This window comes from Aspergillus alliaceus, assembly GCF_009176365.1.
Source record: "Aspergillus alliaceus strain CBS 536.65 unplaced genomic scaffold BDW43scaffold_3, whole genome shotgun sequence".
Lineage (NCBI taxonomy): Eukaryota > Fungi > Ascomycota > Eurotiomycetes > Eurotiales > Aspergillaceae > Aspergillus > Aspergillus alliaceus.
Genome location: NW_022474686.1, coordinates 718,710 through 742,182, shown reverse-complemented (window position 1 = coordinate 742,182; position 23,473 = coordinate 718,710). Strand labels below are relative to the sequence as shown.

The 23,473-nt window shown below is 47.8% G+C and overlaps 7 protein-coding genes across 7 annotated transcripts; 3 read left to right on the top strand and 4 right to left on the bottom strand.

The window, feature by feature from the left end:
* Positions 1–1,526: 1,526 nt before the first annotated feature.
* chs3 (putative chitin synthase activator (Chs3)) lies at positions 1,527–3,704 on the top strand (the record flags this gene model as incomplete). The annotated part of the gene is made up of 3 exons (XM_032044263.1): positions 1,527–3,348; positions 3,404–3,616; positions 3,670–3,704. 3 exons carry the CDS (start codon positions 1,527–1,529, stop codon positions 3,702–3,704), a joined length of 2,070 nt encoding a protein of 689 aa, XP_031905381.1.
* A 1,395-nt stretch (positions 3,705–5,099) lies between these two features.
* Positions 5,100–5,454, top strand: BDW43DRAFT_306399 (uncharacterized protein; the record flags this gene model as incomplete). The annotated part of the gene is made up of 3 exons (XM_032046018.1): positions 5,100–5,186; positions 5,292–5,369; positions 5,440–5,454. 3 exons carry the CDS (start codon positions 5,100–5,102, stop codon positions 5,452–5,454), a joined length of 180 nt encoding a protein of 59 aa, XP_031905380.1.
* Positions 5,455–6,980: 1,526 nt separating this feature from the next.
* On the bottom strand, positions 6,981–7,971 carry BDW43DRAFT_261999 (uncharacterized protein). Its single transcript, XM_032040375.1, has one exon. The coding sequence runs from the start codon at positions 7,199–7,201 to the stop codon at positions 7,025–7,027; it is 177 nt and encodes a 58-aa protein (XP_031905379.1). The 5' UTR covers positions 7,202–7,971; the 3' UTR covers positions 6,981–7,024.
* A 2,388-nt stretch (positions 7,972–10,359) lies between these two features.
* Positions 10,360–13,006, bottom strand: btgE (putative cell wall glucanase (Scw11)). The gene is made up of 2 exons (XM_032040374.1): positions 12,549–13,006; positions 10,360–12,483 (listed from the first exon to the last, which is right to left on the bottom strand). The coding sequence occupies exons 1-2, from the start codon at positions 12,736–12,738 to the stop codon at positions 10,817–10,819; spliced, it is 1,857 nt and encodes a 618-aa protein (XP_031905378.1). The 5' UTR covers positions 12,739–13,006; the 3' UTR covers positions 10,360–10,816.
* A 3,061-nt stretch (positions 13,007–16,067) lies between these two features.
* Positions 16,068–16,384, bottom strand: BDW43DRAFT_306397 (uncharacterized protein; the record flags this gene model as incomplete). The annotated part of the gene is made up of 2 exons (XM_032046017.1): positions 16,068–16,223; positions 16,304–16,384. The coding sequence occupies 2 exons, from the start codon at positions 16,382–16,384 to the stop codon at positions 16,068–16,070; spliced, it is 237 nt and encodes a 78-aa protein (XP_031905377.1).
* Positions 16,385–21,363: 4,979 nt separating this feature from the next.
* Positions 21,364–21,806, top strand: BDW43DRAFT_261981 (uncharacterized protein). The gene has a single exon (XM_032040373.1). The coding sequence runs from the start codon at positions 21,457–21,459 to the stop codon at positions 21,625–21,627; it is 171 nt and encodes a 56-aa protein (XP_031905376.1). The 5' UTR covers positions 21,364–21,456; the 3' UTR covers positions 21,628–21,806.
* Positions 21,807–22,102: 296 nt separating this feature from the next.
* Positions 22,103–22,948, bottom strand: BDW43DRAFT_296749 (oxidoreductase, short chain dehydrogenase/reductase family; the record flags this gene model as incomplete). The annotated part of the gene is made up of 1 exon (XM_032044262.1): positions 22,103–22,948. The coding sequence occupies one exon, from the start codon at positions 22,946–22,948 to the stop codon at positions 22,103–22,105; it is 846 nt and encodes a 281-aa protein (XP_031905375.1).
* Positions 22,949–23,473: the final 525 nt, after the last annotated feature.

The window sequence follows — 23,473 nt, the reverse complement described above, 5'->3', positions numbered from 1 at the left end:
GGTCATTGGAATGGGCGTGTCATAGCCCTGCATGCGCTACAGTAATTGGCACCTATTGGTAGGTTCTGTATGTATCAGTACGTAGCAAATATACAATGTACAGTAGTAGTATTATACCTCCGGTCAGTGTAACAGTCAATCATGTATGTCTTTGATGACATCTCTTGCCGTTGTCATCTTCCGCCAACCGTGCTGTATCTGAGGCGATCCACAGGTGAGCCATGAAGACACCATCGATGGGCTCATATGCATAATAGTTTGAATACATAGTGGATACATACCATTTACCTACAGTAAGTATGTACGAGCTTGTAGGGAAAAGGCATTTATTATTGTATTTTTTTCTTTTCTTGATCATGTACACACAGGCATACTTTACATTTCTCTCCATTGTCAAGCACTTATATTGCAGAAACATACATATCAGACGCTCTGGTGGTTAAGCGCTGAACTGAGATTCTATTTATTTCCCTCAAACTTTTTTCTAACTGAAACCTCTCGGTAAAGCCGCCGCAAGTCCGAATGAAATTTTTTTTTTTTTTTTTACTTACATGATTTGCCGCTACTACTTGGGTTACTGAGACATTTGAGACTAAATAGCTTCTCAGAGGGAAGAACAAGCATAATTATGTACTCTGAATAAATTAAAATAGAGAACAACTCAGCATGGAATCTAGAGAGAACCCCACTTGAGAACAGTGCAAGCACTCAGTACTCCGTACTCCGTACTCCGTATTTCCAAACCAGAGGAAGAGCGTGAAAGAAAAAGCCAAGGGACGAAGGTCGATAGTGGGGGTGTTCGCAAACCATTTTTGTGCTTTTTCTTTTTCTCCCTTCTCTACATCTCCCTCACACACTTTCTCTCCCGCCTTCTTTAACATTAATACGAGGCTAGTGAGGTGCGGCTTAAGTACTATCACTCGGTATGGATACATGAAATACGATTGTTCGTACAGTACCATCGAAAATACATACTAACTTCCTCTAAGGATCATCCGGAAAGGCTACATCTCCGCCATTGAGAACGCAATTGATCGTTTTCTTTCCCTCTTATATCCTGTCCATTTTGCTCTTCTTTTACTTCACACCTTCGCTTGGTCTGGACCGTCTTTCTTTCTTCTCGCTCGTTTCAGGCTTCCTTTCCATTCTCAGGATATCGCGGTATGCGTATCTCTTAGCTGTCAAAAGGTATTAGTGATTTAACGTTTATCAAGTGGACCCCAACCTCCTCTCCAGTCGACCCATCAGCCGGCCTCCAGTTCTCCACGGTACATGTCTTTTTTCCCACCCTTCGACTCGTCCTGAAGTTCATTCGCTTCTGAGCTGTTTTACAATCGCTCGAGCTTGAATAACCATTGCATTTCTTCTCTCCATGACAGACTCTATGCACTGTCTATAGACCTCCGCTTCTCCGGCACTTAACGCCTGGTTCCGTCACAGTAGAAATACCGGACGTTTGCCCTGTATACACCTACATACGCTTGAAGGGCTTGGTGAGAGTAGCTGATACAGGTCTGTCTGAAACAATGGCTAGTCCTGTGGCAGGCGAATATCCTCAGCTCGTTTCCCCTCCTCCGGTTTACCTTCGATCTTCTCCGCCCCCTCCCCCTCCTCACCGTGAGCTTGCTTCTCCAACTACCTCCAAGCGACCATTGAGCATGGCTATTTCACGAAAACCTCTCCCGGCTACTCCTGGAGACCGGGAGTCCTTTACACCTTCGGTGAGGATTGACGGGGATGAAGAGCCACATGCGACTTTTGAGAGTGATTACGATATACCACCAATCCCGACCAATGCATTCACTCATATGTCAATTGAAGATCGGCCGCCTACCCATGCAAGAAGCTCAAGTGGCCCGTTCCCACCACGGCGAGATTCGTATGCTACCTCACGCGTTGCTGAATCCTCCGTCCATCATACGCCCGCCAGTAGTGGCTCTTGGTCGGTCGTAGAGGCCCAGGTAAAGGATGAACCAAACAATTTGGCAAAGACAAGCGGTTCATCGTTGGATCAAGATACACCAAGTGCTGGCCAGAACAGCTCTCGCGGTAGTTTGGATAGTGTGGTTCAGGAACCGGAGGCCTATGAACCTTTACACTACCATCACCGCCCCTATCAAAGCTCCCAGCCTGCTTCGGGGGCTACCCCCGCGACTGGATCGGCCGAGAATTTTATTAGTACAACCGGTCATCTTGCCGTGGGGAAGCCGCGCAGACCGCATTCCACGTATTCTTTTGGTTCGGACCTCGACGGACGGAATAGTTCTCCCCATGCTTCTCCGTATCTACACGCGCGCTCGTCGTCCAGTGCGTCACCCGACGTTCGGCCACTGTCTTTTGTTGATCTCCTCAATACACCGTACCCCCAGCCAGGTCCCGCACCGGTGCAACTCGGCAATGCACATCTCCGCTCATCTGTCGGTAACAACGCATCTTTGCTCAGCCATAAACAAACTTTTGATATGTACCTTGGCAATGTTAAGAAGACGGATAACCCGGCGGTACAGTATGAATTTGCAGTCTTTATGGTCAATGCCATGTTGGACATGCCGGCCGAGGAACTAGGCGAGGGAGTGGCGGCTGTCTATGGCCGAAAAGAGCCAGAGATCACTCGATCAAGCCTGCTCAAAGAAGCCAAGTCAATTCTTCAGCGCCTAGCTGACCGCAGCTATCCGTTTGCGCAATACTACTTAGGCGACGGTTACGCATCGGGACTTTTCAGCAAAGGCAAGGAGGATTACGATCGGGCGTTTCCCCTTTTTGTAGCGGCTAGTAAGCATGGCCATGTGGAAGCATGCTACCGCACCGCGCTTTGCTACGAATTTGGTTGGGGGACTAGGGTTGAGGCGGCGAAAGCCCAGCAATTTTACCGCCAAGCCGCGTCTAAGAATCATCCGGGTGCTATGCTGCGCATGGCAAAGGCTTGCCTAGCGGGTGACATGGGTCTCGGCAAGCGGTATCGAGAAGGCATCAAATGGATGAAACGGGCCACCGAGTCTGCCGACTCACAGTACAATTCTGCCCCATACGAGCTGGGATTGATGCATGTGGAGGGATATGGTGATGATGTCTTCCCAGATCCCGCCTACGCTGCCCAGCTCTTTACCAAATCGGCGGATTTGGGGCATATCGAGGCCAGCTATCGCCTTGGAGACGCTTATGAGCATGGAAAACTGAACTGCCCTCGAGACCCCGCCTTGAGCATTCATTTCTACACCGGAGCTGCGCAGTCAGGCCATCCATTGGCGATGATGGCTCTCTGTGCGTGGTATCTGGTGGGTGCAGAGCCTGTGTTAGAGAAAGACGAGAGCGAGGCGTACGAATGGGCTAAGCGAGCAGCAGAGACTGGTAAGTACTGTTTAACTGAAGTTGGTAAGCCTCTACTGATCGCGGCACCTGGCAGGCTTGGCCAAAGCCCAATACGCAGTGGGCTATTTCACCGAAATGGGTATTGGCTGTCGTCGTGACATTCTGGCAGCCAACTACTGGTACGTGCAAGCGGCTGACCAAGGCGATGTTCGGGCGACACAACGGATTGCTGCCATTCGAGCTGCTTCAGATGGAGTGGACCCAACGCAGGCTGCTATCAATGGTCGAGGAGAAAAGACGAAGAAGGGTACGTTTTTATAGTCGATTAATGGAGATTGCGTCGCTAATTGAGAAAAACAGAAGGGGGGAAGACGAAACGATTCGGCATTTTTTGAGACATATTACGAAACTGTTTACATTGAGCCCTGCATTGCATAATGATCACTCAACGCGAAATTAATCGGGGGTGGCCTATTGGAATATAATATAATGTCGGCGACGCATTGGTGACAAAATGGATCTTTTCTTTTTCTTTTTTCAGTCCACCCAGCATGTTCCCTGGGGTTTGACATTTGGTTTATGTCCTTTCCGTATATAGTTTTATCCGACTGTTCTGGGAACGGACTTCATAGTTTTTCATCTTTTTCATCTCATTGGGGAAATTTGTTTCAATACATTATGAGACAACAGAGCATATTGAGGGTCCGTTTTGGAGTCATTTTGCTGCATGTTTCGGACCACGTGATGTGATTTGCATGTCGTGACACATTTTCATTTTTATTTTTATTTTTCCGGCGTACTCTTTGGGGATGCATTTCCACGCAACTAACGAACATTGGTCTACTCTATACAGCATGAATCAATAATCGATTCTCATCAAAGATGGTGACGTCATCTCTCGCATGTCCAAATAAGCATTATCATATCAATCATCCATTATGATCCCAAGAGTCGGAGAAAATCTTCGGATGGTCCACGATGAAACAGTGGATCCCAACAAACCAATAAATCCAACGAACATTTTTAGATATATCATCATCGTTATGAACGAACCAAGGAAAAACCGGTTCCTTACTGCAGCACCTAAAACCCTCCCCCTGGCGATAATAACATGTACCTGCAGCAAAGCACTCCTGTCTATCCTTCCCTATTTTTCAATGTTCTAATTAATAGCCGATCCCTACTCCATGAAGATCGACTCTCATCCCTTACACACACCGACAGACACAGTAACAATCAGCCGATGCCAAGAACGGCCCTCGCAAACTATTAGCTCAAGGTGCAGATCCAACTCCGCTGATAGAGATGAGCGAGCTGTCACTTGCTGAGGCCCAGTTGGGTCTTGCCCCACGGGCCAATGGCTTGCAGTGACCTTGGTGTAAGTTGCTGGACCGCGTTTCACGCCCCTCTGGGCTGCAGGGTTCTAAATATATTCGGTTACCTTGGTTAGAGAGAGATGTTGGACGGCTTGTTTCCACCGCTTTGCGCTCCATGGGGGGATATATTTTTCTCCTTGTATAAAGTGGAGGCTGATCCTATCTGGGAATTTTTGTTTTGACCTTCATCCTCTCTCTCTCTCTTCTCTTTCGAACTGGTAAATCGAATATTCCCACGTTTCCCCGCCTCGTGCAAGTTTGGTATGTTTGTTCCATTCCAACCAACCAACCTCCTCCAACCCTAATTCAACCCAAGGGATAAATCGAACTGGTCGTAATAATAATAAACTAACCAGCTCCCTACTTGACAGATCCCAAACCATCTCCCTATCAAATCATCTTGACCCATTCAATATGCGTTTCCTCGCTGTTTTCGCCCTCGTCGCTAGCGTTGCTGTCGCCAGGCCCTCTGAAGCCAACATCCAGGCATCATGCATGGGTGTATGTCTCCCATCACACTTTACCATTGACTATCCCTTTCACATTCATTCCCTCTACCCAGTCACTGTCATGGGGATTGCACGCTAATATGATTGGAAATTGAAGGTTGAACGTTACTGCAATACCAACGGCACTATCGGCGCCTTCGCGTGCTGCACGCCTCTCAAGTGTGGAAGTGACTTCGTAAGTTGTCAACCCTGTCATGTCGGAATTGAGACTGGGAATGTGGAGATCTAATGTTATGAATTGACAGAAATGCCATCACTAAACGTCTTGAAATCATACTTATCCTTGCATGCACGGACACAGCGGGCTAATAGAATACACGTCTATCGAGTTGAGAAGCAGAATTAAATCGATAAGAAGTGATCACACCACCTTTGTATTTACTATTCGATAATTGTCAATATATCTATATACCTTGATTATCTCTATTAGATATTCTGTGAATATGCTGGTCCACATTGGATTTTTGGGAATGGTTATCTCATCATATTACCCTGAATATTGAAACCCTGCCATAAAACGTGAATCCTGTATTTGGACCTCATATAAAAACATTCCGTCACCCAAGCGATCTCAGAAAATTTTTTTGTTCACTCCCCACAAAGGCTCAGAGCACGGTCACGTAATGTTCTTTCTTTCTCCTAAGACAAACACTGACAAATCAAACGCAATCACCCCAACCTCAGGATTCCCTTTACCACTATACAACTTCCAAGTTACACACACTATCATCATACCTTATCCCACTCTCCTATGTTTATAATTACCTCCACCTCTTGGATTTAATATCCACAAGGGAGTGTAGCGCCCAAGGGAGAGTATGAGAAGCTGATCCATTACAACTCGATCCTCAAGGCACGGCTGCGCTCAAGTCAGGCATCATCACCACAGACACTAATGTGTATTATTCTCTTAACTAAGAGTCCAGTAAAGTTCTATTTAAGGTGGGCTACAGGCCCTAGCCTCGTATCTTTAGAACAGGTGCCCGGTATCAAGTCATGCATTGAGAAATCCTGTCGCATTCTCACCCAGAATTCCCCACTACATTACAGCAAGGCGACTACCATAATCAAGACCGAAAGGCTTTTCAATCTCAGTATGGAAAGGTGAGCTTACCTAAAACGAGAGCCTCCATGGCTAAACTGCTACTCACAGAGTCTAAGCTGTTATGGGGTCCAGGTCCAGGGAACTACAGAACATGAGTAGGGATTGGACGTTAGTTATTCTACGACTTCTTATCTGTTTCTCGAACTACCCCTATCTTGGATTGTTCATCTGCTCTCGGATGGAGTTCTGAGATACAGTATATCAATCCAGCCCGTATATGATACTCCCTATGCCCTGGCATGCTCAGCAGATGCAAGACTCTCCTTGATGAAGGCTGGCTGAGCGAAACCGGACTACACGCCTAGATGATACTGAGAGGAGCCATAGATCCACCAGCACGGCCACCTTCAACAGTATCTGACCGCGAATATCAGGTACCTAAGTACTTGCAGACACTTAGGGGGCCTGGCACCTTTGGAATAAAGGAACACAGACGGCCGACCTTATTCCCATTTTCGAACGTTTAACGCAACCACGAGAAAGCTTCTGTACATCGGTTTGTGAAGAAGGCAACAACCCACGACGCTAATCCTATCTATCCTCAACTGCAAGCATGCGACATGCCTTGACTTCAAAGAGTATCTCTGCGCGTACCCGGTGTCTGCGAATGGTAGCCAATCTTACGGTGTACCCTGCAGCAATTGGTGTCCATTACACCTCGTACCAGTGACCGGTATTTTGCCAATACCGGGTTGTATGGCAAAGCAACGAGCTGCTCCTCTTGGTTAAGTGTACCCTGCTATTACCTCAACCATTATTACAATCGCAGACACCTTGTGTCGAACGCCCAACAACCACTTGGCAAGGGCTTTGTCGGAAACCCAAGACTTTCCACCAACCATACCTACCAGCAGCCGACGTGGTGCCAAGGGCATTTCCAACATCGAATACATAGCGACCATCGTTCCCAAACTTACAACGAACTGGGGGTCATGCCTATACCTCACAAAAGGGTCAATAAGAGCCAGATGACACCACTGCGTTGGGCTTCTGGTTCATAACCCTAGCAGAAGTCAAGACGTCACATATAACGAGCAGATTCCGGCCTCCCAACCAGGCTCGTAAAGTAGCTCGACACATACTGAATCAAGGATATGTGTCTCTAGGCTCAGTAGTAAGCCTACGCAAGAGCTTTATCGCATGAAGAAGATCGCGACCTTGGTTTTCTTTGTTATGAATAGCCTGCGCCCTCGCTTTGCGAAGACGATCAACATTAGCTAGGGCATCAAAATTCTACTTACCCACTTCCCAGCCACATACAGAGGAGATCAACCAGGGAAATCTAAAGGGCCATAAATCAGACTACCGCAGCTCCTGAAACCGACGAAGTACCGAGTCGTACCTAACGGTTTTGAGTATGCCTCATGTTGAATTTATCAATATGTTGGCTACTTTGGCGAAGTCCAAAGAATAGCTAGATAAATATTTATGACTCCCTAAGCTCTGTTTCATGTCCCATCATCTATTGGATACGATGTGATTGTGACATTTTCCAGATACCCCCTACGAGCAATATCGCCGGGAGTTATCCAATACTAGCAATGATGTCGTCGCAACGTTCGATAAGCAACTAGCCAAATTGCCTTATGAAGGCTGCTATCAGTGGCCTTGAGCAACCTTCCAAACAAGCAGCTCACGAACAAGGGCCGTCGCAACTTTCCCAGCCTCAAGCATGCGTCGATCTTCTTTTAGGGACAGCCAATCAATATTGCATGGGTCGATAGCATGAATTCGGCAGCTGGGATAACTTCGAACCCAGTGCGATGTAGACTACACAAGGTCATATAATCATAAAGATGGTCCCCAACCTGGCTAAGAGCCAGGCGATGATACCGTATCTGGCCAATACTCTACGGGCGTAGGATAGATAGTCTTTCAATATCGCCTTAGGCAAGAGAGCGCATCCGCTCTCCTGGTCTCATGCGTGTCTGTCCTCTTTGATTGGACTGGATTGCACTGCTGTTCATCCACAATGTCAGCATGGTCGCTCACCATCTTAAAGGGTTATGCCCGGAGTCTCACCCGAATTAGCGCGGCCAGACCAGAATAGTATATGAAGAGATTGTGGTCACGATGCGGGCACATTGAATCCAGAGCACGCTCTAGCAACACAGTAACCTCTCCTAAGACTCAGATATGAGCTCCCGTTGTACCTGGCCAAGTTTCCAGTCTCCCATGCCGGCGGGAGAAGGTAAAACCCGGTTTTGCACCGACCTTCTCCATAACTACAAAAACCATACAAAGATGGCATAAGACGCACTTGGAAAGGACGCAAAACAGGTCATATGATTTCGTCGCCTCAGGAAACTTCTGAACCACGACGGTCCTTTTCGGGCCATTCCTTCTATGCGGACCGGACAACAAGGCTTATATCGGATGTACCGGGGGTATTATGTAAATAATGGGGTCGGACCTTCAGGAAGTACATGGCTGACTTCTCGCGAAGGGTCCTGGAGGGGGTCAGAAAGATGTTCACATACGTCTAGCAGCGTTAGCCGGGAATGACACGTTCGGAATTCAAGTCTACAACGGAAGGTGTTGAGGGGATGAAGTACATTCGCATAGTCGGAATGGACAACCTTCAGCGCATACCTGATCACAGTACACGAGAACCAAACCACGCATACATCCGAGCTTGGTTTCCCTAAGGGCGAGGAGGATCAAATGTGGGAGGAAATTGTGGCCTTCTATCTTTGTTGATGGGTGAACCTGGGTGAACCTGTCTAGTACTTCTGGTGGAATTTCCCACGACGATGAGGTGGATCACCCGTAATTCGTTAAGCTGCCCGTCGACGGGTCGTGAGAATATCTCTGGGACTACCACTTAGCTCTGCGATGCTTTTGACAGCGCTGAAAAGGCCCATCGGCGCCAGCTCTGCCTCAACAGCAATGGAGCGAAATCTAATTTATAAGCACAGAATTTTTTTATGTTCCCTTTGCTGGAAGTCAGCCAATCCCTAGCGTTCTCGCAGCGCGTATATCAATGGCTGATTTCTGAAGCGTGCTCTCAGAAGGGGGGGTGTCGTCCCATCCAGCGATGCACTCTTTAATTTCAAAAGCCCCCCGGGAGAATGCCACAGCACCGCTCATTTTTGGAAGTAGATAGACTTTGGTTTTGAAGACATCGCATACAGTACCCATCCAGCCGACTATAATTAGGCCGATAACAATATTGAACGCAGACTTCGAATGAACCTACAGATGGCATTGCCACGGGACCAATCTATCGATATTCCAACTGTTCCGGACCGGACCACTGGAAACCGTCGAACCAAACCAGAAACCGATCAATCGACTACGGCTCCTAGATACTCCTCCGTCTTCACCTGATTTTACTACACTTCTAGCGAGAAGGATACTAGGACAAACGGGCTAAAACCAGTAACCTGGGCCTCCTACCGAGATCAGTTACCAACAAACCTCCCCCCGCCCTAAAATTCACGCCTAGAAAGCAACCCCATCCTAGTAAAGCCATACAAACAGCGAAAGGAATAGCATACCCTGAAGACGCCAAGATCGAAGGTATCAATCAGCGCCCTTGAGCAACGTTGACTACAATGAGGAATGCTCATACTCGGAGCAGCGCAAGATCATTAAATACTTCAGGCTATATATACCTCTTCTAGTACGACAACTGCTTTTCGTGCTACAAGCACCTCAGTGAACTATGCGAGGCGACAAACCATCTCCAAAAAGCCAGATTTCTCTCCTCCGTGTTGTCTTTCCCACCAGCTACCCTGTGTGCCCAGAGTCTGAGGGTCATCCTCAAGACGAAACTGGCTAGCTTGGATCTTGGGTTGTGTTCGGATCTGTGGTTGGTGCTGGAAGTCGACGGGAAGGTCAAGAGCCGCCGCGGGTATTATTTGTACTGTTCAGTAGCCTGAGAGGGCCTATCTCGCTCCTTGTTAACTAACTGTTCGGGGTGAGCTAAGGATTAACAACTTGGGGTAGTTTGAGTGGTGGGGGTTGTTTCGATAATATACTGTGATTTAATCCTATGGGATGATTATGTATAAAGCTCGAGAAAGGTATGGTAAACGTGACTAGTTTGACCGTTCGATGTTTTCGCAAAACCATGGGTTTAAGAACTATTTCAGAGATCATACAAGAGATATTCATATTGAATATCTTTTGATAATGCTGCCACGAGGAATTTCTGTACAAACACGCTGCACTCCGCGTTGGGGGTCATAATTTTCAGGCTGGCCGTATCCTGGGAGCTGCATGACCCGGTAAGTGGATGTTACCAGTGAACAATGTTACTGTAGACGGATGGTTGTTTACAATGAAGGAAACTACATGATCGTGACGTAGATTAAGACATGTACAAACAAAGAAAACAGAATGCTCCAGTCAATCGACACATGAAATAGAAAGGTTATATCTACTTAATTCAAGTATATGAAGAAAGAAAAAAAAAAGGGGTAGTAAACAGAGAAACTCTGTCGGGATCTCCCGCACAGAATGAAAACTCCAAGCCTCAAATATCCCTAAACTATTGACATTGCCAGAATCATTTATTTGAACTGGTCAATGCAACCCCAGTAGCGCTCGACGTCAAAGTCGCCGGCGTCCTTCCAGAGGTCGTTGGAGTAAGAGAAGAAGACGGACTGGGAGCCGACTTCCTCAACGAGGGCCCTGATGGCGGCAGCCTGCTGGGCAGTACCGGGGATGGCCTTGCCGTTGGGGTTACCCTGGCTGGGCCAGCCGGTCTCGAGGTTGATCACGTCCTTGTTGCAGACGGCTTCGAGATCCTTGATCTGGGCGCGGACGAAGGAACCGGCCTTCTCGGGGCTGACATCAGCGTTGAAGAAGGGGTGGAGGTTAGCACCCAGGATGTCGACAGCACCGCACAGGGCGCTGCCAGACTGCTGCCAGACGTTGATGGGCTCGGTGGTGGTGATCTGGCCCGAGTAGCCGGCAGCGGAGAAGGAAGACTTGCAGGAGGAGATGAAGCCAGCAAGGCTGGAAGCATCAGTGTAGCCGTTCTGGATGGCCTCATTACCAACGACGATGAGGGTGACCAGATCCCACTGGGCCCACTTGGTGATGGCGGTCACCTGCTCCTGGGCACCGCTGATGCCGGTGCTGGAGATGAAGACACCGATGATCATCTTGAGGCCGTGCTGCTTGGCAGCCTCACCGATGTACTCGAGACTGTTGCAGTCGGTGGAGTAGACACGAACGTGAGTGAAGCCCTTCTGTTTGATCATGGCAACATCCTTGAGGACCTGGTCCTTGGGCTGGCAGCCACCCTGGTTGGTGTAAGGAGAGTAGGTCATGCCCATCTGCTTGCCGCTGACACCGGTGGGGACGGCGGTGGCAGAGCTGCTGGCGCTGCTGGAGGCAACGGCGGAGGTCGTGGAGGGAGCAGCAGTGGTGGTCACAGGAACAGCCGAGGTGGAGGGAGCAACGGGGGCGGAGGTGGGCTCGTCATTGCCAGTGAAGGGGCAGACGTAGGTGTAATCGGTGCGGGTGACAGTCACGACCTGCTCCGTCTGGGTGTAGGTGCCGGGGGTGATGGTGGCAGGAGTGGGGTAGACCACGACGGTGCTGGTGGGCACGTAAGTGGTGGTGGGGGCAATGGTGTAAGTACCAGCGCTGGGGCAGACATAGGTGGTGGTGTAGATCTTGCTGGTGACGGTGGAACCGCTGGGCTCAACGGTGGCGTAAGGGCAGGTGACGGTGGTCCTGGTCGAGACAACAGTGGTCACACCACCGAAGGTGTGAGAACCGCTGGGCAGTTCAGTGGTGGTCGCACCGCACACGGTGGTGGTGTCCCGAACGGTGACGGTAGTGGCAGGGATGGTGTAGATACCAGTGGAGGAGAAGCTAGTCACTCCAGGAGTAGGGAGCGGAACCTCCGGGGTGGCGGAGGTCGCAGGGACGGCGGGGGTTCCAGCGGGAGCAGAGGGAGAGGAGGCCTCCGGAACGCCAGGGACAGCGCCGGTGGGGGTCTTCGAGCCGGTGGCATCAACACCAGTAGGGGTTTCGACCACGGTGACGGTGGCGGTGCTGGTGGAGTGGAGCGTGGTCACGGCCTCGGAGGTCACGGGGCTGCTCTCGCTGCTGGGGGCACTGGGAACACTGGGAACACTGGGAACGCTGGGAACGCTGGGAACGCTGGGGACCTCGGTGTTGCTGCTGCTGCTAGGAACGGGAGCCGGGGTGTTGATGGGAACCACTACCGGCGACATTAGTCTTCATTTCCCCAAATTTTCAAAAGAGACTTGGTGAGGAGGAACCCACGAGTCGGAGGTCCGGTGACGGTGATGACCTTGGTGATGCATTCGCACTTGTCGTCACCCCTAAGCTGAGGCTCCGGCTGGTAAGCACGGTTCTGGTGGAAAGACTGATGGCCATGACGACGCATGTGGGCGACATCAGCCATTGCGGTGCCGGCGACGGCGGCCGCGGCGGCCAAGAAAGCACCCCTCATGTTGGATAGAATGGAAATTCAAGGACGGATTTTTGCGTATTTTGGTTCGCAAACGAATGAGTGCCCGCTGAAAGAGTGAAGCGGTGGTCAAACAAGTTTGTTCGAGAGAGAAGGGAAAAAAAAAAAAACAAAACACTAAAAGGAGGGGAGGGGGCACACGGCCTCTTCTACTTGGATATAGATGGAGAGAAATTCTTCGAACGAACCCGAAGCGGAAGAAGGAGAGAGGGGGAAGAGAGAGAGAGAGAGAGATGGAGGGAGAGAGAAGGGAAATAAAGAGAAGGAAAAGGGAGGGAGAGTTCAGCACGGGCGATGATGATTGGAAGGACGCCACGGGTCTAGCCCAAGGCAAAAGGGGGGCTTGTCCACTTTGGCTCAAAAGGGCTTGTTCTGTATGTTTTGTTGGCGGTGTACAGAAAGGCTAGTCAGGCACCAAGCGTCCGCTATTGGTGGCCGGGTCGCTGGATCCAGTCTCTTTCGTCCAGTGGTTGTTCCGCACGGCTCGGGTAGATGTGGAGGCCCAGAGTATTTTTACTTTGTCTCACTCCAGATACTAATTGTGAGGCCGACCGTTGAGACAAACAGGCCAGTATCCTATCCTTATGGGGGAGTCAGCCAGCCCTCAGCTGAATTACCCCAAATGGATCTAGTCCTTCTTCTCCAAAATACTATACTATATAGAGTATAGGGACAAGATACGGGCCATGGGATTAGGGAAATTAGAGAAAGACATTCCATCCTGAAGTCGGGAGTCCCGACCGTGCACACAGACTATACGATTGATCCAATCCCATGCACCTGAAGGGATCCGAACTCAACTCGGGTACGAGGACTTCTCCATCTTGATTTGTGCAGACTCCAGGAAGTGACCAAGTGACCAAGAGACCAAGGGGGAAGAAAAGAGAGAAAAATAGGCAAACACCCCGGACAGACTTTCTCTTGAACTGCAAGGAACGAATTGAACCGACGGCCGAGGGTGGGGAAACTCTGGGAGACCATCGGAAAGGGAAATGATCAGGACCTTCATTTATCGGTGATTGGATCAACGTGGTGAGCTTTAATTTCCGGGCCCCACGGGATGTTTGGCCATTACCACACTTGTTCGATCAATCATCAGGGGTTGTTTTGATCCTCAGCCTCAGTTTTTTTTTTATATTTTTTCATTTTTATTTTTATTTTAGTTTAATTTTTATACGTGGCGTAGGGATGTTGTTTTCCTCTTTGCCGAAGGGAATCTGACATCATGGAGTAACCATATGCATGGATGAAACACTCTAGGCTCCTCCCGTTAATCAATTCTGAGGCAGAGTGAGAGTGGGGGAGAGAGAAAAGATTTAAAAAGATTAGAAAAAACTTAAAAAAAGAGAGAGGCAGAGAGAAGGAGAGAAGAGGTGGCCATCAGTCGATCTCAAAATCCAGATCACTTTCCCCAATGGATCCGTTCTTGTCTCTATGCCGATCCTTTCCATCTAACAGACCCTACTGATTTTCTCTTGAGTAACAATCTCATTTTTCTCTTTTTCAACCTTCGTTTGGCTCCCTACGGAAAATGCCGACAATCCCGAGACCTGCCCCAAGTCAAGTCTAGGATTTATGACCAATCTAAGGGACTTGGCTTATGGAGATTGTCCGGCCTAGTTTCATGAACGGTCCTGTCATGGATCTTCCTCGTGCATTTTTCAGCCCCTGTCTCAATCTCATGGTTTTATCAATCATGGTGGTCGAAGTACTCCGTAAAGGAGAAGAAAAGAGAGAAGTAAATAAATGAATACAGTCGTGGATGTTTACCGTTCCGTGTGGGATTCAAGTGAAAAAGAAGACAGTTAGAGAAGAAGAGACCCACGGTTGATCTCAAGGCAGTGCATACCCTCAACCTCGCTGGGCCGCGAAGGAACATCCTCTTCCCCCCCCCCTCCTTTTTTTTTCCCTCTCTCTCTCCCCTTCCCTTATATGTACACCATAACAACATACTTCAATAGCACCGATAGTTTATCATTCCGAAAGCCAATAATTTATTATCTTCTTTCACGGAATGACAAAGTTTAAATCAGCGCGGAGCTTTGGATCCATCATTTCAACATGCAGGCGCTATTAGGTGATGATCTCTTGGGTCAGAAGAAGAACCCCGTCCACCCCTGAACACCTCGACGCCAGATCAGTATGTATAGGAAGAACACGATAGCCCGCATGGAAACTATCCTCCGCAGATAGGATGTAGCGGATTGACACATTCCATGACGTAGATGTATCGGATCCCAACATTCCAATCCAATCGCAACCTTGCATCGTTATCCCCCATACTCAAAATCAGCCTTACAAACTCCCAATCTAAAATCAACGACAATCTTCTCTCGAACCCATCATCCCTCTCTCCCAATCTCTCTCCGCCCTATCCCCCCTGCCTAACAATCATAACCTACGTAGCTCTCCACGCTCAAAGCTGGCCTCTCACATCCTACTACACAATCTCCGCCCCACCACCTATTCCCCCCTCCCTTCTCGTGTCTAGGCCCTTCGCCGACCTTTCCGAATCCAATTGCGCATGTTCGGAGCAGACTCGCCTCAGATCCCCACGTCGACATAGCGGGCTTGCGGGTCCCCAGCCTGGGGGGAGGGGGGAGGGTACGAAGGGTAAGAGGGCCGATACAAGAGGGTCAAGGATGTCGTAGGAGGGGCAGACGGAGCAGTTGATTTTCAAAGGGATATTCAACAGTGAATCAGTCGGTTATGATATCGCCCTCGCACATCATACGTAACAGAACTATATCGGTCAAGTTTGCCCTAGAACGCCTAGATTCGGGGTTAGAATGGTGACACGTGATATATATGTGAGTGAGTGAGAGCAGGAAAATCACTGTGAACTAGGTATATATTTATACATATATCAGCTCTCTGGGAAGTACAATTACCACTTCCTGCACGGGGCCTGATCCTATCGAACCACATACCGACTACTCTGTACAAATGTGGACTGTACAAATGCGGAGTAACCCTCTCATAGTTAAAAGCTAGAATTTGGAACAATATTCGATCAAAATTATTATCGTCAATGCATCACGCTAGTCAAAGATATGATATCAAGAAAAGAGAAAGAAGAAGAAAAAGCCCAACAATTCAATCCAACATATTAACTCCAGTCCGATCTGATAACTCCGTTTTCTTAATGGTTTGGAGGATTGTAGCCAAGTCCGGTGATCCTATAACATACCAACCATTAGACACACCAGGTCATGTTAAGCATAAGTGGAGATTGAAGGGGAATTTTTTTTCGGTTTTGAAGGTTTCAGAGAGATAGAGATGAGAGTGTCCGGCGTAGTATACTATACCGACTACCATTCAGGAATAGGATATACTAACCTATTCCACAGGAGGCCTATGAGGCCCGGCTGTTCATTGGCGGCTGTGCGTTTCGCCCATCCCTCCTCAACATTGTAGTGCTTGACGTCTTGGAGACCGGCAAAGAGACCTCTTCCGGCAGTTGCCTTCTGTATGTTGACTTTTGATTAGCATAAGATGTCTTATAGGGCTGTGAAGGAGGTAAATAGGACTAAAGCGTGAGACATACACGGGCCTGGGTCTGGTTCTTCACCCAAAGATCTGCGCCGTAGTCGTTCTGGAGACGAGCGGATGTTGCTTTTGATGACATGTTGTCTTGTGTTTCTTTTGTCCAATGGACTCGCTTGTTGGTGGTAGAGGATTAAGTAGGGCAGGATCGAATCAACCCAGTGGAAATTGAATGCGATGGGTGTAAGAGTGATTGTAGCTGTGAAGATACCAAAGCTTTGGATTTTGTTTTGCTTGTCGATGCTGATGAAGAATAGATACAAACAGGTCCATCCATGCTCTATCCCCTTATATATCTAACATCAATATAGAGCTCGGTCGATCACCCAAGCCTCTCACCATCCATGATGCCACAATCTGGTATCATGGACCAGGCGCTCTTCCGGATTCCGAATGGCATCACCCTACCAGAACGCGGCTGAGAACCAAGCCTTTGGGTTCTGGCGGTATACTATCCATGAGACCTGGGAGACGAGTACAGCGTAGATTGGGCATATGATATCGGGAAGATTCGCCAAATGGCCAATGGGGATTGTGAGTATTGGTGGCGGAAGAGGGAAAATCGTTGCTGTGTGTGGTGTGATATTGGTGGTGTGGTGCGTTGGGGTCTGTGTGGTGTTAGGGGTATGGCATGATCATGGTCCTTTCCGTTGACATTCGGTGGGTTTTGGACCCTTTTTATGGCTTTTGACTTTCTCTCAATTGTTTATCTTCTTTAGTGATGGTCATGATATTGAGTAATTAATCTTTGTATGATTGGTTTGGTATATTCAAGTTGTCCAGTTGTTGCTATTTAATGGGAGAGGGCATCTCAATGTCATGTGTCCGACTTATAAATTAATTAATGTAACATTGCCTCTCTAGTGCAGTGCTCGAACTCCAACGATAAGCGTGACTTATAGAACTAGCTAAACAAAATACTCTCTAGCTAGTAATTCCAGATTTGACCTGTTCAGTCACTTTATGACTTCTCAAATTGAAGTTGTTCTACGCTTGCCCTCAGTGCATGATATCGTAGTTGATCACCTGACGCCCGGTCCCACCTGCCGTCCGATTTCTATATAGACCAAATTTAGAACGTAGGTTTTCGAACCATCACAACTCATTCAATATAGGCTCTATTGAAGCGGCTTTAGAAAAAGTAGATTCCTCGGAGCAATGAGAATTAATTAACTATGCTGAAATTGCGAAACGATTTAGTGTGAACCGACCAACCCTCTCAAGGCATCACCGCGGAGTGCACCGTTCGAAGGAAGACCAGTATGAAAGCCAACGAGTTCTCAACAACCAGCAGGCTAGGGAGCTTATTAACTATATGAATAAGCTTACCGATCGAGGCCTCTATCCTACGCATGAAATGCTGCGGAATTTTGCTAAAGAAATTACTGGAATTAAGCCAGGAAAATACTGGCCCGGCCGCTCCTTAAAGAAGCATGATAAAGAACTTATCTCTCGCTATATAACTGGTATTGATACTGCATGCAAGCGGGCCGATACTGTACCAGAGTATACTTTGTACTTTGAGGCTATGGCCAGAAAGGATTTTTTATCCGAATGCTTCCTAAAGACAAAAGGATCTTCTCTAGACAACGGTATGAGAAAGATACTCTTAATCAATATCTACGGGGTACTAATCGGTAGTGGACTACTACAATTTCCTATATCTATACAGATAAGACCTCTCTTTCACCTAGCTTGATATACTAAGCAGTTTTTTGCAAACTACAAGATTCCTGGCTTCAAGCTTTTAAATCTACAAGTCACCTATTTGATATTTCTTCACATCTTCTCTATCAAGTTGGGCCAATGGTAAGCTAGAATTTGCGTGGCTTAAGAATATTTTTGATCGGGAAGCAAAAGCTAAAGCTAGGAGGCGTTAGAGACTTCTAATTCTTGTTAGCCATGGATCCTACATTACCATAAAGATTATTAACTTCTATTATGCTAATAGGATCCTTTTTGCCATATATGTGCCTCATTCTATACATTCCCTGCAGCCTCTTGATATTAGTATCTTTAGGCCTATATCTACGGCCTACAGGAAAGAACTAGAGGCATTTTTGCACGAAGATCAGGGCCTAAGCAATATCAGCAAGCGGGGGTTTTTAGGCTATTTTGGCCAAGTGGGAATAATGCGTTATCTGAAAAGTATATTGACAGTGCCTGGAAATCGGTTGGTTTATAGCCTTGGGATCGAGAGACCGTTTTGGCGCGCTTTAGCAGAGAAGAGGACCAAAGGCCTCCGCTCTATTCTACAAGCGGAAGACTGGATAAGGATTGAAAGGCTTCTTAAGCAGGATATTTTTGATATTTATGACCAAAACGCCAAGAAGTTGAACTGAACGATGCACCATCTCTTTACAGAGAATATCCTGCTTAAGCTACGCTGCCAGGGCCTTGAAAATGCTCTCCAAAATAAGCAGAAGAAGCGCCAGCGTAAAAATCCTCTAGCTTTTACTCTACGTGCCCCTGAGGATTTCGATCTAAGGAACCAAGAAGCTGATACAAAAAATTTATCTAACTGTTGTACTAATGATTGAAACTACAAATAAGATAAATCTGACACCAAATGTTCTTGATTAAAGATGCAGCTTTTGGGAGTAAGCCGGCGGAAGATGATTACGACTACGGCCCTCATCTTCATATTAGTGTCATATTCACTAGTCACTTTTTCTTAAGGAGCGCACAATTAACAATCGATCAAAGCAATATTAATCCCAGATCTATCAATCGAATAATGACGTGACGTCTGTACTATATCGGATGGAGAAGGTCACCCTAATCAAACGCTTCATCACTCACACATCCGCAGGTCAGTTCGCCGCCCTTTCCCTCTTCAATAAAGCCTCCTGTGTTGATGTCGAAACAGCCACCGCTTGGAAGAGGGGTGCACTCTTTCGGGCATTCCACATCTTTCGGCGGCATGTCATAATTCGTTGCGCTCACAGTGATTGCCAGGCTGAGGATTCCAAGGAGGAGGCTGAAGAAACGCATGGTTGAACTTGGGCAAATGCCTGGTGATTGATGCGAAAATTGCCTGTGTACGACAAATATAGAGGGGATGTAGAGAATATTTAAGGGCGCATCTGGGGTCATTCAGACATTTATATCTTGCTTTTGTCTATTGATCTGCGATGGAAGATGTGAAACGGCCAGATTTGCTCCTTTTTGGGAGAAAAATGCATTAATGGTTTCACGGTGAGCCATAGGTACGAATTCTGGAATGCTCTAAGTTCTGGAAGAGTGTGTTCCTTACATAATGAGTATATTTGCGCAAAATACACCAGGTGTAGGGATATTGGTTCTGGTCAGAGCCTAGACCAGCCCTGTTCATACAATTTCCTGACCGAGTACTACATCCCAGCCTCTTTTTCTCTGGGCAACCCGGCTCTTCAGGGTAACTATGCGAGTGGCAAACTTCGATACCCTTATCTGGATTACATTGGGCATTTTGTGGTCAAGTGCGTGGTATCGAAGGAACAGATGAAACTGAGTAGATTAGGGTTTCCGGTTTCTGGTGTTTGGCTGCCCGGGTTGTACTCACAGAGGTCTGGAGGCTGATGGTCTAGAACAACAGAAATGAAATGAATAGAATAGCTATGCCTAAGTCATTTAGTATATCATTTACACTATATTAGATACTACAGAAGGAGCACCGCATATGCCTAGGTATAGAAGCTTATGTTGCACAATGCTCTAACAGTGTATACTATCAAGTATCAGTATTATCCTTAGCCAAGCCAATCCAAGAAAGGAATCTTGTGGTTTGTTTCACATGGAGAAAACCTGGCTTGGAAAGCTTTTGAGGCTGAGGGTCTTGCGCTAAAGTATAGAGACTCAATTTACTTGGCATATAGAAGATGCTACATGCTAAAGACTAGGTACAGCGGGACTCGAGATAGAAATTTATATTACATAGGCTGATTAAGGGCCTCTGAATACTTTCATTCCGTTTTGGTGAAAATAGCCGGATTAAGGCTCTGCGGTATCTCCGTTGGTTTTATCCTTGACTATAAATTCCCTTTCCTCTCCCTATTCGGAGTTCATTTATTCCATGATCTTTCTTGCTTCGAAGGCAGTTAGTTGGGTCTTTGCCTTGACCGGAATTGCCATCTACGGTCCTACGCATTATATTGCTTCTCAGATAGATAATCGGCGGCCTAGCTGTCTTCGGCACAGCTGTGGCCTCCCCACCGGTGGTAGAGGAGAAAGGTCTGATGTTTTTCGACCCTCCTTCTCCTCTGAGATATGAATGTGCACCAGGGTACCGATACCCCATATCAATGAGGTTGCGGGGGGTTGTCGTAAAGTCCTTGATGTATGTTGTTACAGCTGGGGCTTGAAGTGTCGCAGGCGAGAAATCCGGAAGCTCGCCCTTCACTTGAAGGTATGCCGCGTCGGAGGCAATGTGCCCAGGGATATAGATATGCAAGCTAGTTCAAGCTGTGTCAGCAGATTCTTAGAGTAAGTGCTTTTTTTTTGATGATAGCTAAGAACCTGTAGCTGACGGACATAGCATGAGCCGCCAGCGAGTCATTTGGATCCCTTTACGGCACCGATGCGCATTATTCTCAGTGCGATTGAAACCCTTGGAGAAGGCGTCATTGATTTGATCATGGCAGCCAGCGATGTACACTACCAAGTTGAACAACATGCCAAAGGGTCGCCGCCTAAAGGTAACCCCCAACCTGTGGAAGGGGAATTCAATGTCCACAATGACGCCACGACCGTCAAAGTTCCCTACATTCCTAATTGAAGGTATAAAAATTGTGGAAGATGCCGAGCTCAAAGCCGCAAATCAAGCTGAGTTTGATGAAGCTAACGAAAGTACATGGAGCGAAAACGACAAGGCTTCGCAGGCAAACTGCAAACGCGCACCGGGACTGAAATATTTGAAAAATACGAGAATACGGTCAAGTAGGAAAAGATGGCGGTCTCTTTTACAGCAGTCTCGGTGGTCAAAATGGAGTTAAACTCTCGACTGAACACTACAAGACTTATACTCAGAAGACTACAGGACGCCAAGGCTTTGGTGTTGATCGTATAACAGATAGAAAGTGGTCTTGGGTCAAATGAGTAAAAGGAAGACACCAGCAATGGTCGACCGGTTTGGACGTCGACTTTCTCAAGCGTTTGCTGAGACTGCTCAGGGAGATGTATACTTTTTTACCCGATCGGGGTTTTGATGGTACTGCATTTCCAGCTACTTCAGTATGGGGAGGCTGGGAGTATCCTGCCCTCACAAGGAACCCACGAGTAACCAAAATCATCCAAGTGGATACATTCAAGGAGGGGGGATCTAGGCCATACAATCTGGACTCCTGACAAGGGCCCATCCCCTATCGCTCCGAAATCGAGGAATGTGGCCTAAAGAATGACTGGACGGATATAGAGGAAGCGTCACTTCCCAACAGTTGTCGTCACAGCAATGGTTGACTACCCTTTTGCTTGATTTTATTCCTGGTATATTTGCTGCCTGCCCAGCTTCCCTGCACCGGGCTGACAGGACTCCCGCCTGGGGAGCGTTGCGTTGGGATACTCGCCCTTTTAATCTGCTTGGAAGATTATACAGTACCTTACTTTTCCCTTTTTCGCGGATAGGATGCATAAGTCAGATGTTTGCAGGCATAAGGGATGCCTCAAATTAGCCAAAACACCCAAATATAGCAAAACAATTCCAAGCCAACCATTCCGTATTCATTCTATTAACTCTATAAAAACTCTAAGAAAAGAATTAAAAAAAATAAAAATAAAAATAAAAATAAAATAAAATAAAATAAAATAAAATATACGATCAAATCTACTTCAACAACCTCCCCCCATTACTCCCCACCACCTCTCCCGTAACAAAGCGATCCTTCATAATATAAAGATACGCCTCCGCCACATCCTCCGGCCTCCCAATCTCACCCACCAACGTCCCAGCCCGAAACCTCTCAACCAGCTTCTCCATATCCTCCGCCCCCAACGACCCAAAAATCTCCGTCAGCACCGCTCCCGGCGAAACCGTATTCACCCGAATAGGCGCCAAATCCACCGCCAAGCCCCTCGCCATACCCTCAATTGCCGCGCCCATCGCAGTCACAATCGTCCACCCAGGCATCGGCCGGGTGGTATTTACGCCGCTGGTGAAGGTAATCGAGGAAGACGGGGCCTGGCGCAGGTAGGTCGGGGCGTGCTTGGCGAGGATGAGGCCGCCGATGTAGCGGACGGTGCCTGAAGACTGGATGTAGGGGACGTCGAAGGACGAGTCGGTGGGATTGCGGAGGTTGAGGGCGTCGCCGGCGGTCAGTACGACGTGGTCGAGGGGGACTTTGTCGGTGGTTTGGTTGGTTTGGATTTGGGTTGGGAAGGTGTCTGGGGCTGTGGAGAACGTGTAGAGGTTGAGGACATTTGCTTCGAGGGAGGCTGGGTCGCCGAGGTTGCAGACTGTGCCGGCGATGCGGGCTGTGTATTGGTCATCTGGGTAGAGGGTTTTGAGGCGGGTGATAGCTGAGGTTACTTTGTCGGGGTTGGAGGAGGCGACGATGATGGAGGCACCGTGTTCGAGGGCGATTCGGGCGACGGCGAAGCCGATGCCGGATGTGCCTCCTATGATGAGGACGCGGGTGTTGGCGAGCTTGTTGGTGGAGATGTGGGTGGTCATGGTGGTTTTGTTTGTGTAGAGATGTAGAGGTCCTTGGGGATGTCGATGTGGGATATAGATGGAAGATGTAGCGGAAGATGTAGCGGAAGATGTAGATATTGGGCAGTCAATCTGGTCAATGCTTAGTAGGTTTAAAGCATTGGAAAGCTCATCTTTATAGTCTTCTAGGGAATATAGGGTCCAATTCTCTATGATGTCGTCGTTCCATACATTCTCGCTACTCTGCGCTTAAGATCTAGCGTTATCTCCGTGTTGACGTCCTATCTCCGGTTTGGGTCTGACATTGCTTTCTAATCCGCTCTTGTCTGTAGTTAGCGTTAACTCCGGCTTTTTAAAGCCAGAGAGAACAAAGGCCAGGCCGCATTACTATATGGACACAAGAATACTACTTATGGCATATCGATTTCATTATGTACTCTGCCTAACAAATAACGAGATTGAACATATACACAAGACTCCCGACCCAATGAACCCTTCGCCAACCCAAGCATATCAAATAGATCTTAATACACAGTGTATCCATCT

What these genes read in the sequence shown, in the direction of transcription:
- BDW43DRAFT_261999 (XM_032040375.1), bottom strand. Translation starts at nt 7,201, where the DNA reads ATGGTCGCTATGTATTCGATGTTGGAAATGCCCTTGGCACCACGTCGG.
- btgE (XM_032040374.1), bottom strand. Translation starts at nt 12,738, where the DNA reads ATGAGGGGTGCTTTCTTGGCCGCCGCGGCCGCCGTCGCCGGCACCGCA. An exon ending in CGTCACCGGACCTCCGACTC is followed by an intron (nt 12,484 to 12,548) that starts GTGGGTTCCTCC and finishes TGTCGCCGGTAG; the next exon opens with TGGTTCCCATCAACACCCCG.
- BDW43DRAFT_261981 (XM_032040373.1), top strand. Translation starts at nt 21,457, where the DNA reads ATGTATACTTTTTTACCCGATCGGGGTTTTGATGGTACTGCATTTCCA.